At 37.0% G+C, this 16,590-nt stretch overlaps 1 protein-coding gene across 1 annotated transcript in view; it reads right to left on the reverse strand.

The window, feature by feature from the left end:
* Positions 1-16,590, reverse strand: part of LOC130428783 (protein NLRC3-like) — a 48,063-nt gene that overhangs the window by 6,440 nt on the left and 25,033 nt on the right. Inside the window, 9 exon segments of the mRNA XM_056757024.1 lie at positions 1,321-1,494; positions 3,080-3,214; positions 4,840-5,013; positions 6,068-6,241; positions 7,294-7,467; positions 9,214-9,348; positions 10,976-11,149; positions 12,202-12,375; positions 14,122-14,295. Of these exon segments, the coding sequence (XP_056613002.1) occupies positions 1,321-1,494; positions 3,080-3,214; positions 4,840-5,013; positions 6,068-6,241; positions 7,294-7,467; positions 9,214-9,348; positions 10,976-11,149; positions 12,202-12,375; positions 14,122-14,295 (1,488 nt within the window).

Consider the following 16,590-nt stretch of genomic DNA (forward strand, 5'->3'; position numbering starts at 1 on the left):
TGTGAATGTCCCACATTAAACTGTTTCCTTATAATGGACTTCTATGGAGGAGAAAACACTTAACGTGACATTATTCACTTTATCTGTGGAATAACAACTCCTTCTGTTGACAGCAGTTTGTGTTTATTACAAGTAAGATTTGACAGGAATTGAGTTTTTTCTGCTGGTTGTTTGTGTACGTTAAGTGCTTTTCACATTAAACATTTTACAAAGTCTCAGTAAACTGTGTGGCTTTTAAAGTTTGTTTATTGGTTGTGTTTAATCTATTAAAATAAAAATCTGATTTGCAAATACTTAAATACATCATTTAACAATAAAATCGAGAAGAGAAACTTTTTTCTTGATTTCTGTGGTGTTTTTATTTATGGCAAGATTTCTCATCTCTGATCTGAGCTCAACATTTAAAGAGGTTCTATTGGATGACTAAAACGAACATTATTGTGTAATTGGTTGAATAACGTGTGTTTACACATATTATTTTCACACACGTGCATTACTGTTGCTTCTCTTTGCCCCGCCTTTCTGAAACGCCTCGATTTTTAACAAAACTCATCATTGTGAAAGTGATGTGTACTCTGATTGGCCAGCTACCCAGTGCGTTGTGATTGGCCGAATATTTGACACTTGTAAATATAAAACAATTTATGCATTTGTGATCGTAGGACAGACATAAAGCTTTCGTTTGAATAGTCAGTTACAAATTCTTTAGAAACAGTTGTTGTGCACAACCAGGTGTTGATGTGCTGCACACACTCAGATTTTGGATTTGTGTTGTTTTGAAACAGTGTTGTTAATAAACTTAACCACCAATTTATACTCGTGTCCTCGTTTAAGAGACCCAACTAAGTAGTTTTTCTTTTGTAATAAACACATGACGCAGCAACAACAACACAACAGCGTGAACACACACACCTTCTTTCTGTGAGTAAACATTTTGGCCGTTTTTCTTCAACGCTTCTCACAAACTGACATACACATGTGAGGGTGTGTTTAAAAGAGACGTTTTTTAGGAAGGTTTGGATGAGCCTCTGTTTTTAAATTAAACATCTCCTTTGGTTTGAGACTTTCATTTGTGCCATTTTAAGTGTCTAATATAAGCATGAACACACCAAAGATACAGGAAAACAAGAAACTGCATCATATGATTGTAGTTATCAAATGTTTTGACAATCACAATACACTCATAATGTAAAGTTTTGTGTTTGTGTTTTTATGACATTCCTGCATCTCAAATACTCCACAACCAACCCATGAACATGAATATAGAAGATGATGAACTAAGAATCAGTACATGTGTGACTATCATAGAGATGATCTTACTTCAGTGTCTCCAGTTTACAGTGAGGATTCTCCAGTACAGTAGAGATCAGCTTCACTCCTGAATCTCCAACATTATTATCAGACAGATCCAGATGTCTCAGGTGTGAGGGGTTTGATCTCAGAGCTGAAGTCAGAGCAACACAACCTTCATCTGTGATCTTACACCTCATCAACCTGTAGAGAACAATAACACACACTTCAGTCTCTCACTTCAGCAGAATGTCATTATTAAATAAAAATAATGACTATATAAAATAATGTTTTATAAAATGACATCACTAAGATTTACATTTTCATTTGCTCAGAATAAAGTGTCAGAATTTATTACTTGTTCAGATGATTTTTTCAGAACATATGTGTTGTATGATGAACTTCTTACTGTCACATTAATGTACAATAACAGATCGGCTTGAATGTTAAAGTTGTGCTCAGAATCTTTAAAGATCAACACAAACACTCTCATACAGTCTGTTTTGTTGGTCTGTTGGGTCAGATTGTGTTTTTATCACAAGTCAACTGCTCCAGAGTTCATGATCAAGAATGACGAGACACTTTATTTTGGTGTTTTTTTGCTGCGTGACCGAGTGTGATTGTCAGGTTTGACAAATGTTCCTCAGTTATGTCATCATTAAATAAACATTGAAACACACAAGAGTACCTGACACAATGTTTTTAATAATGAATAGAGGAGAAAACCTGTTCATACACAAAACCAGCAAAGAGGAGCTTGTGTCTGATCAGATCACTTCATAACTTTTATGTCCCATAAATTCTGCTTTGTTTTAAAAACACTTGATGTTTTCTGCTACTGTAAGAATCAGTACATGTGTGACTATCAGAGAGATGATCTTTTGAACTGACAGTATTCATCATGAAAACACTAAATAACTCCTCCGGTAACATCACTCGCTGTCTGCTGTGTGTTCACACGCACGAGCACCGCTGCACCCCGAGAGACACGAGCTGACAGAGACACAGAGATCGGCTACAATATTAAAGGAGTAGTTCAGCTTCAACATCAACATTCTGATGACTGTCATATGACTTTCTTTCAGGTGTGAAATGACAAGAGTGTGAGTAAATGATGACAGAATGTTGATGTTGAAGCTGAACTACTCCTTTAATCTCACTCTTTCTCTAGTGCTCAACACATCACGCTCTGAATGTGCACACGCAGTACTTGACTTCAGTATTCATGAACGCTGTTTTTTATTGCTGCTTGAAAGTAAGTGACATATGAAGTCACACATCATTAAAACAAGAATTATGATCTCAAACCATAACATTATCCAGAACATAAACACTGCCTCCGACCAACCCATCATCCACCTGATATTAAAGAAATGTGATAGAGATTTTCATCACTTTAAACTCCAGACGCTCTTCACATCTGATCTGATCAGACAAGCTCGGCTTCACTCCACATGTTCATCAGTAAGTCTTGGGCACCTCTGACCCTGATGTCCATTCACCAGGAATGAGGAACACTGACAGGTCAAAGTGTTTTAAACATGATCTGACCCAGTCTCTATCATCTCTATCTGGCCCTTGTCAAAGTCACTCACATATTTTCACGCCTGATTTTTCTGCTTCAACACATGAACTTCAAGCACTGACTGATCACTTGATGTCGAGCCAAACAACTGAATTTAATGGAGTGTTTACAGTATTATTGATTTATGTTTTAAAAGTACACACTGATAAACATGAATGAATGTTGTGTGATCAGTGTGTGTGACTATCAGAGAGATGATCTTACTTCAGTGTCTTCAGTTTACAGTGAGGATTCTCCAGTACATCACAGACCAGCTTCACTCCTGAATCTCCTAGAGTCTGATATGAAGTCAGAGCAACACAACCTTCATCTGTGATTGTGATCTCACACCAGTTCAACCTGTAGAGAACAATAACACACACTTCAGTCTCTCACTTCAGCAGAATGTCATTATTAAATAAACATGTTACGTCAATGACAATCATCTTTTTGTCTGAAGTGACAGAACTTTTATTCTCATCATTAAATGACTATAAAAACATTATTATTGTGTTCACTCAAAAGGATTCTTTATATCTTCATATTCTTCAATGTTTTCATTAAGGAGGTTCTATGCGTCTGTGTCAACAGGACATTGTAAATATGTTGTGATGACAGAGATTTCAAGGACTGACTTCATCAAGCACTTCAACACCCAGAACAAAGGAGCAGAAAAGGTTTCTCTTTCCATAACTGAGACTTTTTGCTAGAGGATATCAAGGACTTACTTCAGCTCCACACTTCAACACCCTGGACGGTGGACTGCTAAAGATTACTGTTTCCATAGAGACACTTTGTGATTTGGGAACTTTTGTAGATGTTGGACTATTGGGATTTCCAATGGTTTGTGTAGTATTGTGTGTGTGTGTGTGTGTGTGTGATACTTCTTCATGGGTTTTTCTATATAAAGAAAGTATTTTGTGTTTTGTGTTTGCAAGTTATGTTTCTGGATACATGAGTTAGTTTATATATTTGCTATTATGGTCAGTGGTTCCCTCAGTGGTTAAAATGATTTAGTTTAAATTTCAGTAGTTTAATCTCAGGTGATTGTTACAGGACGCAGTCATTGTGGATAGATGAGGAAATCCATGTTCTAAGTCTTGTTTGACTTCATGCAGCGCTGCGTACACTGATGGAGGCGGTGACATTACAGCAACACCAGAGAGAATCATGAGCCGTATGCTTTTAAATCTCTCTCAGTACTGTGGTGTCATGCTCTCTGACCTGTGATGTATTAACAACAACCTGTACGCTGACGTTAATAAAAACTTCATTTAGTCTCATGAATTTCCTTTATTGGTCCTTACATTTATAAACAGATATCAGTCTTATAGTTTTACACTATTTTTATTTGATTTAATTTTTAATTTGACTGTTGCTCAGCTCCTGTGGCATCATGGGATAGAGTCTCCATCTGATCCACACTCACACACCTCGGCCCAAGCAGAAGAGCATCTGGGTATTTCTCTCTACTGTTTATTCATACTGAGGTTTGGCACATACTACTCTTGACTCTATTTCACCTGATATATAGTATAGAAGCAGAACAACTGTCATCTACAACCAGCTTGAATGTGTATATAACTGTTTACATTTGTGTGCGCATGTCCAGTGTTTCTAAACGGTCATGTGACCTGCAATTTTTTTTCTGAAACATGTGTAGGAACATCAGTATAAAAGAGGAACGTTTTCATTTTAAAACATTGTTTTATACACATGATAGCGCAGCTTCTAAATCAAACTCAACTACTGATAAGGGCGAATGGATGAGCTCAACACATGTGCAGAATGTCATTTGTATTGAGAATGTGATGTATGTGGACGGGATATGGAGACGACCGCAGACCCCCTGATGATGAAAATTGCGTCATGAAGGGGAATCACGATGCCGACCCAACATCATGATTAATGTCACCATCAGCTATGGACGATGTCATCATCTATCGGCTCAAACCTATGTGTGACTATCAGAGAGATGATCTTACTTCAGTGTCTTCAGTTTACAGTGAGGATTCTCCAGTACAGTAGAGATCAGCTTCTCTCCTGAATCTCCTACATTATTATCAGACAGATCCAGATGTCTCAGGTGTGAGGGGTTTGATCTCAGAGCTGAAGTCAGAGCAACACAACCTTCATCTGTGATCTTACACCTCCTCAACCTGTAGAGAACAATAACACACACTTCAGTCTCTCACTTCAGCAGAATGTCATGAATGAAACACATATTACACTGAATAACATTCATCATCATGTTAAATCTTCATCTCATCATTAAAATGCTGTTCTCACGCTCTCACACCACACATCTGTTTTCTTACACAGGACCGTACGCACCATTGTTTCTATAGTGTGTTATCAAATGTGTGTAATAATTGTGTAAAAGCAGAAGTGTATTTAATGCTCAAACATTTGATAACGTCTCAGTGGTCTAACAGCGCTCCTCAATGTCAAAATAAGTGAGATGACCAATCAAATGAAAGAAGACGAGAGTTAGTGTTGACAGAGCCGAGCGCTTCTGTAAATAAAGTTTTTCATGTGCAGATGATCTGATGAGCTCAGAATATAAACACAACAAGTAAAGTTTCATGTGAAGCGTGTGTGAATGTCCCACATTAAACTGTTTCCTTATAATGGACTTCTATGGAGGAGAAAACACTTAACGTGACATTATTCACTTTATCTGTGGAATAACAACTCCTTCTGTTGACAGCAGCTTGTGTTTATTACAAGTAAGATTTGACAGAAATTGAGTTTTTTTCTGATGGTTGTTTGTGTACGTTAAGTGCTTTTCACATTAAACATTTTACAAAGTCTCAGTAAACTGTGTGACTTTTAAAGTTTGTTTATTGGTTGTGTTTAATCTATTAAAATAAAAATATATACTTATATATACTTAAATACATCATTTCACCTGATTTCAGTGATTTATTCTTTTTGGTAAGATCTTTTAACCATTGTTTGAAAAGTCCATGTCTGATCTGAGCTCAAAATTTAAAGAGACATTTCACCTAAAATTAAAAGTAATAAAATGATGTTGATTGTAGTTATCAAATGTTTTGACAATCACAATACACTTATAATGTAAAGTTTTGTGTTTGTGTTTTTATGACATTCCTGCATCTCAAATACTCCACAACCAACCCATGAACATGAATATAGAAGATGATGAACTAAGAATCAGTACATGTGTGACTATCAGAGAGATGATCTTACTTCAGTGTCTCCAGTTTACAGTGAGGATTCTCCAGTACAGTAGAGATCAGCTTCACTCCTGAATCTCCTACATTATTATCAGACAGATCCAGATGTCTCAGGTGTGAGGGGTTTGATCTCAGAGCTGAAGTCAGAGCAACACAACCTTCATCTGTGATCTTACACCTCATCAACCTGTAGAGAACAATAACACACACTTCAGTCTCTCACTTCAGCAGAATGTCATGAATGAAACACATATTACACTGAATAACATTCATCATCATGTTAAATCTTCAGCTCATCATTAAAATGCTGTTCTCACGCTCTCACACCACACATCTGTTTTCTTACACAGGACCGTACGCACCATTGTTTCTATAGTGTGTTATCAAATGTGTGTAATAATTGTGTAAAAGCAGAAGTGTATTTAATGCTCAAACATTTGATAACGTCTCAGTGGTCTAACAGCGCTCCTCAATGTCAAAATAAGTGAGGTGACCAATCAAATGAAAGAAGACGAGAGTTAGTGTTGACAGAGCCGAGCGCTTCTGTAAATAAAGTTTTTCATGTGCAGATGATCTGATGAGCTCAGAATATAAACACAACAAGTAAAGTTTCATGTTAAGCGTGTGTGAATGTCCCACATTAAACTGTTTCCTTATAATGGACTTCTATGGAGGAGAAAACACTTAACGTGACATTATTCACTTTATCTGTGGAATAACAACTCCTTCTGTTGACAGCAGCTTGTGTTTATTACAAGTAAGATTTGACACAAATTGAGTTTTTTTCTGATGGTTGTTTGTGTACGTTAAGTGCTTTTCACATTAAACATTTTACAAAGTCTCAGTAAACTGTGTGACTTTTAAAGTTTGTTTATTGGTTGTGTTTAATCTATTAAAATAAAAATATATACTTATATATACTTAAATACATCATTTCACCTGATTTCAGTGATTTATTCTTTTTGGTAAGATCTCTTAACCATTGTTTGAAAAGTCCATGTCTGTTCTGAGCTCAACATTTAAAGAGACAGTTCACCTAAAATTAAAAGTAATAAAATGATGTTGATTGTAGTTATCAAATGTTTTGACAATCACAATACACTTATAATGTAAAGTTTTATGTTTGTGTTTTTATGACATTCCTGCATCTCAAATACTCCACAACCAACCCATGAACATGAATATAGAAGATGATGAACTAAGAATCAGTACATGTGACTATCAGAGAGATGATCTTACTTCAGTGTCTCCAGTTTACAGTGAGGATTCTCCAGTACAGTAGAGATCAGCTTCTCTCCTGAATCTCCTACATTATTATCAGACAGATCCAGATGTCTCAGGTGTGAGGGGTTTGATCTCAGAGCTGAAGTCAGAGCAACACAACCTTCATCTGTGATCTTACACTGACTCAACCTGTAGAGAACAATAACACACACTTCAGTCTCTCACTTCAGCAGAATGACATTATTAAATAAAAATAATGAATATATAAAATAATGTTTTATAAAATGACATCACTAAGATTTACATTTTCATTTGTTCAGAATAAAGTGTCAGAATTTATCACTTGTTCAGATGATTTTTTCAGAACATATGTGTTGTATAATGCACTTCTTACTGTCACATTAATGTACAATAACAGATCGGCTTGAATGTTAAAGTTGTGCTCAGAATCTTTAAAGATCAACACAAACACTCTCATACAGTCTGTTTTGTTGGTCTGTTGGGTCAGATTGTGTTTTTATCACAAGTCAACTGCTCCAGAGTTCATGATCAAGAATGACGAGACACTTTATTTTGGTGTTTTTTTGCTGCGTGACCGAGTGTGATTGTCAGGTTTGACAAATGTTCCTCAGTTATGTCATCATTAAATAAACATTGAAACTCACAAGAGTACCTGACACAATGTTTTTAATAATGAATAGAGGAGAAAACCTGTTCATACACAAAACCAGCAAAGAGGAGCTTGTGTCTGATCAGATCACTTCATAACTTTTATGTTCCATAAATTCTGCTTTGTTTTAAAAACACTTGATGTTTTCTGCTACTGTAAGAATCAGTACATGTGTGACTATCAGAGAGATGATCTTTTGAACTGACAGTATTCATCATGAAAACACTAAATAACTCCTCCGGTAACATCACTCGCTGTCTGCTGTGTGTTCACACGCACGAGCACCGCTGCACCCCGAGAGACACGAGCTGACAGAGACACAGAGATCAAATACAATATTAAAGGAGTAGTTCACCTTCAACATCAACATTCTGATGACTGTCATATGACTTTCTTTCTTCTGTAGAACACAAATAAAGATATTTTGATAAATGTTGGTAATATTACAGCACAGCTCCTCATTCACTTCTATAGTAACCAATGACAGTTAATGTGGGGCTGTTAACAACATTCTTCAAAATATCTTCTTTTGTGTTCTGCAGAAGAAAGAAAGTCATACAGGTGTGAAATAACAAGAGTCTGAGTAAATGATGACAGAATGTTGATGTTGAAGCTGAACTACTCCTTTAATCTCACTCTTTCTCTAGTGCTCAACACATCACGCTCTGAATGTGCACACGCAGTACTTGACTTCAGTATTCATGAACGCTGTTTTTTATTGCTGCTTGAAAGTAAGTGACATATGAAGTCACACATCATTAAAACAAGAATTATGATCTCAAACCATAACATTATCCAGAACATAAACACTGCCTCCGACCAACCCATCATCCACCTGATATTAAAGAAATGTGATAGAGATTTTCATCACTTTAAACTCCAGACGCTCTTCACATCTGATCTGATCAGACAAGCTCGGCTTCACTCCACATGTTCATCAGTAAGTCTTGGGCACCTCTGACCCTGATGTCCATTCACCAGGAATGAGGAACACTGACAGGTCAAAGTGTTTTAAACATGATCTGACCCAGTCTCTATCATCTCTATCTGGCCCTTGTCAAAGTCACTCACATATTTTCACGCCTGATTTTTCTGCTTCAACACATGAACTTCAAGCACTGACTGATCACTTGATGTCGAGCCAAACAACTGAATTTAATGGAGTGTTTACAGTATTATTGATTTATGTTTTAAAAGTACACACTGATAAACATGAATGAATGTTGTGTGATCAGTGTGTGTGACTATCAGAGAGATGATCTTACTTCAGTGTCTTCAGTTTACAGTGAGGATTCTCCAGTACATCACAGACCAGCTTCACTCCTGAATCTCCTAGAGTCTGATATGAAGTCAGAGCAACACAACCTTCATCTGTGATTGTGATCTCACACCAGTTCAACCTGTAGAGAACAATAACACACACTTCAGTCTCTCACTTCAGCAGAATGTCATTATTAAATAAACATGTTACGTCAATGACAATCATCTTTTTGTCTGAAGTGACAGAACTTTTATTCTCATCATTAAATGACTATAAAAACATTATTATTGTGTTCACTCAAAAGGATTCTTTATATCTTCATATTCTTCAATGTTTTCATTAAGGAGGTTCTATGCGTCTGTGTCAACAGGACATTGTAAATATGTTGTGATGACAGAGATTTCAAGGACTGACTTCATCAAGCACTTCAACACCCAGAACAAAGGAGCAGAAAAGGTTTCTCTTTCCATAACTGAGACTTTTTGCTAGAGGATATCAAGGACTTACTTCAGCTCCACACTTCAACACCCTGGACGGTGGACTGCTAAAGATTACTGTTTCCATAGAGACACTTTGTGATTTGGGAACTTTTGTAGATGTTGGACTATTGGGATTTCCAATGGTTTGTGTAGTATTGTGTGTGTGTGTGTGTGTGTGTGTGATACTTCTTCATGGGTTTTTCTATATAAAGAAAGTATTTTGTGTTTTGTGTTTGCAAGTTATGTTTCTGGATACATGAGTTAGTTTATATATTTGCTATTATGGTCAGTGGTTCCCTCAGTGGTTAAAATGATTTAGTTTAAATTTCAGTAGTTTAATCTCAGGTGATTGTTACAGGACGCAGTCATTGTGGATAGATGAGGAAATCCATGTTCTAAGTCTTGTTTGACTTCATGCAGCGCTGCGTACACTGATGGAGCCGGTGACATTACAGCAACACGAGAGAGAATCATGAGCCGTATGCTTTTAAATCTCTCTCAGTACTGTGGTGTCATGCTCTCTGACCTGTGATGTATTAACAACAACCTGTACTCTGACGTTAATAAAAACTTCATTTAGTCTCATGAATTTCCTTTATTGGTCCTTACATTTATAAACAGATATCAGTCTTATAGTTTTACACTATTTTTATTTGATTTAATTTTTAATTTGACTGTTGCTCAGCTCCTGTGGCATCATGGGATAGAGTCTCCATCTGATCCACACTCACACACCTCGGCCCAAGCAGAAGAGCATCTGGGTATTTCTCTCTACTGTTTATTCATACTGAGGTTTGGCACATACTACTCTTGACTCTATTTCACCTGATATATAGTATAGAAGCAGAACAACTGTCATCTACAACCAGCTTGAATGTGTATATAACTGTTTACATTTGTGTGCGCATGTCCAGTGTTTCTAAACGGTCATGTGACCTGCAATTTTTTTTCTGAAACATGTGTAGGAACATCAGTATAAAAGAGGAACGTTTTCATTTTAAAACATTGTTTTATACACATGATAGCGCAGCTTCTAAATCAAACTCAACTACTGATAAGGGCGAATGGATGAGCTCGACACATGTGCAGAATGTCATTTGTATTGAGAATGTGATGTATGTGGACGGGATATGGAGACGACCGCAGACCCCCTGATGATGAAAATTGCGTCATGAAGGGGAATCACGATGCCGACCCAACATCATGATTAATGTCACCATCAGCTATGGACGATGTCATCATCTATCGGCTCAAACCTATGTGTGACTATCAGAGAGATGATCTTACTTCAGTGTCTTCAGTTTACAGTGAGGATTCTCCAGTACAGTAGAGATCAGCTTCTCTCCTGAATCTCCTACATTATTATCAGACAGATCCAGATGTCTCAGGTGTGAGGGGTTTGATCTCAGAGCTGAAGTCAGAGCAACACAACCTTCATCTGTGATATTACACATCCACAACCTGTAGAGAACAATAACACACACTTCAGTCTCTCACTTCAGCAGAATGTCATGAATGAAACACATTACACTGAATAACATTCATCATCATGTTAAATCTTCATCTCATCATTAAAATGCTGTTCTCACGCTCTCACACCACACATCTGTTTTCTTACACAGGACCGTACGCACCATTGTTTCTATAGTGTGTTATCAAATGTGTGTAATAATTGTGTAAAAGCAGAAGTGTATTTAATGCTCAAACATTTGATAACGTCTCAGTGGTCTAACAGCGCTCCTCAATGTCAAAATAAGTGAGGTGACCAATCAAATGAAAGAAGACGAGAGTTAGTGTTGACAGAGCCGAGCGCTTCTGTAAATAAAGTTTTTCATGTGCAGATGATCTGATGAGCTCAGAATATAAACACAACAAGTAAAGTTTCATGTTAAGCGTGTGTGAATGTCCCACATTAAACTGTTTCCTTATACTGGACTTCTATGGAGGAGAAAACACTTAACGTGACATTATTCACTTTATCTGTGGAATAACAACTCCTTCTGTTGACAGCAGCTTGTGTTTATTACAAGTAAGATTTGACAGAAATTGAGTTTTTTTCTGATGGTTGTTTGTGTACGTTAAGTGCTTTTCACATTAAACATTTTACAAAGTCTCAGTAAACTGTGTGACTTTTAAAGTTTGTTTATTGGTTGTGTTTAATCTATTAAAATAAAAATATATACTTATATATACTTAAATACATCATTTCACCTGATTTCAGTGATTTATTCTTTTTGGTAAGATCTTTTAACCATTGTTTGAAAAGTCCATGTCTGTTCTGAGCTCAACATTTAAAGAGACATTTCACCTAAAATTAAAAGTAATAAAATGATGTTGATTGTAGTTATCAAATGTTTTGACAATCACAATACACTTATAATGTAAAGTTTTGTGTTTGTGTTTTTATGACATTCCTGCATCTCAAATACTCCACAACCAACCCATGAACATGAATATAGAAGATGATGAACTAAGAATCAGTACATGTGTGACTATCAGAGAGATGATCTTACTTCAGTGTCTCCAGTTTACAGTGAGGATTCTCCAGTACAGTAGAGATCAGCTTCACTCCTGAATCTCCTACATTATTATCAGACAGATCCAGATGTCTCAGGTGTGAGGGGTTTGATCTCAGAGCTGAAGTCAGAGCAACACAACCTTCATCTGTGATCTTACACCTCATCAACCTGTAGAGAACAATAACACACACTTCAGTCTCTCACTTCAGCAGAATGACATTATTAAATAAAAATAATGAATATATAAAATAATGTTTTATAAAATGACATCACTAAGATTTACATTTTCATTTGTTCAGAATAAAGTGTCAGAATTTATCACTTGTTCAGATGATTTTTTCAGAACATATGTGTTGTATGATGAACTTCTTACTGTCACATTAATGTACAATAACAGATCGGCTTGAATGTTAAAGTTGTGCTCAGAATCTTTAAAGATCAACACAAACACTCTCATACAGTCTGTTTTGTTGGTCTGTTGGGTCAGATTGTGTTTTTATCACAAGTCAACTGCTCCAGAGTTCATGATCAAGAATGACGAGACACTTTATTTTGGTGTTTTTTTGCTGCGTGACCGAGTGTGATTGTCAGGTTTGACAAATGTTCCTCAGTTATGTCATCATTAAATAAACATTGAAACTCACAAGAGTACCTGACACAATGTTTTTAATAATGAATAGAGGAGAAAACCTGTTCATACACAAAACCAGCAAAGAGGAGCTTGTGTCTGATCAGATCACTTCATAACTTTTATGTCCCATAAATTCTGCTTTGTTTTAAAAACACTTGATGTTTTCTGCTACTGTAAGAATCAGTACATGTGTGACTATCAGAGAGATGATCTTTTGAACTGACAGTATTCATCATGAAAACACTAAATAACTCCTCCGGTAACATCACTCGCTGTCTGCTGTGTGTTCACACGCACGAGCACCGCTGCACCCCGAGAGACACGAGCTGACAGAGACACAGAGATCAAATACAATATTAAAGAAGTAGTTCACCTTCAACATCAACATTCTGATGACTTTCATATGACTTTCTTTCTTCTGTAGAACACAAATAAAGATATTTTGATAAATGTTGGTAATATTACAGCACAGCTCCTCATTCACTTCTATAGTAACCAATGACAGTTAATGTGGGGCTGTTAACAACATTCTTCAAAATATCTTCTTTTGTGTTCTGCAGAAGAAAGAAAGTCATACAGGTGTGAAATAACAAGAGTGTGAGTAAATGATGACAGAATGTTGATGTTGAAGCTGAACTACTCCTTTAATCTCACTCTTTCTCTAGTGCTCAACACATCACGCTCTGAATGTGCACACGCAGTACTTGACTTCAGTATTCATGAACGCTGTTTTTTATTGCTGCTTGAAAGTAAGTGACATATGAAGTCACACATCATTAAAACAAGAATTATGATCTCAAACCATAACATTATCCAGAACATAAACACTGCCTCTGACCAACCCATCATCCACCTGATATTAAAGAAATGTGATAGAGATTTTCATCACTTTAAACTCCAGACGCTCTTCACATCTGATCTGATCAGACAAGCTCGGCTTCACTCCACATGTTCATCAGTAAGTCTTGGGCACCTCTGACCCTGATGTCCATTCACCAGGAATGAGGAACACTGACAGGTCAAAGTGTTTTAAACATGATCTGACCCAGTCTCTATCATCTCTATCTGGCCCTTGTCAAAGTCACTCACATATTTTCACGCCTGATTTTTCTGCTTCAACACATGAACTTCAAGCACTGACTGATCACTTGATGTCGAGCCAAACAACTGAATTTAATGGAGTGTTTACAGTATTATTGATTTATGTTTTAAAAGTACACACTGATAAACATGAATGAATGTTGTGTGATCAGTGTGTGTGACTATCAGAGAGATGATCTTACTTCAGTGTCTTCAGTTTACAGTGAGGATTCTCCAGTACAGTAGAGATCAGCTTCACTCCTGAATCTCCTACATTATTATCAGACAGATCCAGATGTCTCAGGTGTGAGGGGTTTGATCTCAGAGCTGAAGTCAGAGCAACACAACCTTCATCTGTGATCTTACACCTCCTCAACCTGTAGAGAACAATAACACACACTTCAGTCTCTCACTTCAGCAGAATGTCATGAATGAAACACATATTACACTGAATAATATTCATCATCATGTTAAATCTTCACCTCATCATTAAAATGCTGTTCTCACGCTCTCACACCACACATCTGTTTTCTTACACAGGACCGTACGCACCATTGTTTCTATAGTGTGTCATCAAATGTGTGTAATAATTGTGTAAAAGCTGAAGTGTATTTAATGCTGCAAACATTTGATAACGTCTCAGTGGTCTAACAGAATATTAACACAACAAGTAAAGTTTCATGTTAAGCGTGTGTGAATGTCCCACATTAAACTGTTTCCTTATAATGGACTTCTATGGAGGAGAAAACACTTAACGTGACATTATTCACTTTATCTGTGGAATAACAACTCCTTCTGTTGACAGCAGCTTGTGTTTATTACAAGTAACATTTGACAGAATTTGAGTTTTTTTCTGCTGGTTGTTTGTGTACGTTAAGTGCTTTTCACATTAAACATTTTACAAAGTCCCAGTAAACTGTGTGGCTTTTAAAGTTTGTTTATTGGTTGTGCTTAATATATTAAAATAAAAATATATTCTTATCAGACGCGATTTCTTTAAGACTGTAAGGGAAGCTCAGCTTACCCTATAATTGTCAAAAAATGAATGGTCAAATATCTGTACTATTATGTTAACATTTTATTGACTAAAAATGCGTTAAACACGTTCATCTCGAACGAAAACAATTTCGTTCAGAATCAGCTACTTAGGTCGGCTGACTCGATTTCCTTCTCATTCATTCCCGTAGCGTACAGTGCATTACTCTGTTGAAGCCCAGCGTCCATTGACTTCAATGCGGCTGCTTTAAACAGTTTTTTTCAGTGCTTAGAAACAAGACAGTCATTGGATAATGCTGCGATTATGTCCCGCCCACGGACGCTCAGCGTCTCTGTGATGAATGGAGGAGTGGGCTGGCCCGGACTCTGAGCGTCTGCGTGATGATTGGAGGGTCTGTCATCTCTTTTTAATCCACTTTTTTGTCCTAAAACGCTTGTTTTCTGGGGTCGACAGCTTATAAAAACGTATTTCTTGTTTGTTTTTTTAGCTTGTTTGCTATACACATTGTCACATATCAGCTTTTAGACTTTTTTTTGTTATAAATCATAATTGACAAGGAGGCGGCAGCTTCTCGCAATGCAAAGAGACGGTTGGTGTGGGCGTTGTCTTCAGATTATGACGCGTATCACTCTGTGTCTCCATTTCCAACTCAGTCCCATCGCGGATTTTGCATGTGTAGTCGAAAGACAAACTGCTGCAACCTTCATCGTATATTTCACACAATTTCACACCACATTCATTGTTTCAGTTTAACATAATTCCCACATTTCCTCCCGTTGAGTTAAATATATATATATATATATATTAGATCGTTTGTTCATTAATTCATATAGTCTGAACTAGCCAGCTAGCAAACTGCACATGATGGCAGACAGTGCTAATATTGTCGACCTGATTTTGGCAAAGCCATTAGAAAGTCTTCCTTACGAGGAGAAACTTAGAATTAAACAGCAGGGCAGATCAACACCTAAGATTGATTTAGTGCAAAAGATAAAGAAAAGTAACAGGTCTTTTCAGCTCTCCTGGTATGACAAAGTTAGCTGGCTGACTGGAAGTGCTGTGAAAAAGAAAATGTACTGCTGGCCATGTCTCTTGATGAAACCATCTCATGGATGTGTTGTTTGGTCAAAATTGGGGTTTGGAGATCTGTCAAACTTTGACAGGGCATATAAAAGGCATGAAAATAGCAATGAACATGTGAGTGCATGTGCAAGATTAAGTTGCATGGGCAGGATCAGGGTTGAGCATGGAATCAATGAAGGTGCTCGCATTCAAGTGGCTAAACATAATGAAACTGTTAAACAAAACAGGGCCTTCCTAAACCCCCTTATTGATGTGACATCCTTGCTTGGCCGGCAGGAGCTGTCATTTAGGGGACATGATGAGAGTAGCGAATCATCCAACAAGGGGAATTACAGAGAGTTCACAGCACATTAGCTAAATATGACTCTGTCCTGTCCACACAATTCGAGTCGTCAAATGTGTTTTCTGGTATGTCACACACTGTTCAAAATGACTTGATCTCTGCTCTTGCAGCCACCATTTCTGATCAGATCAGAGATGAAATTCAGGATGCTCCCTTTTTTGGATGGCAGGTGGATGAAACCACTGATATATCCTGCCGTGCCCAACTCTCTGTCATTGTTCGCTATGTGGATAGTGCAGGTAAAATTCA

This window comes from Triplophysa dalaica, chromosome 9 (genome assembly GCF_015846415.1).
Source record: "Triplophysa dalaica isolate WHDGS20190420 chromosome 9, ASM1584641v1, whole genome shotgun sequence".
Lineage (NCBI taxonomy): Eukaryota > Metazoa > Chordata > Actinopteri > Cypriniformes > Nemacheilidae > Triplophysa > Triplophysa dalaica.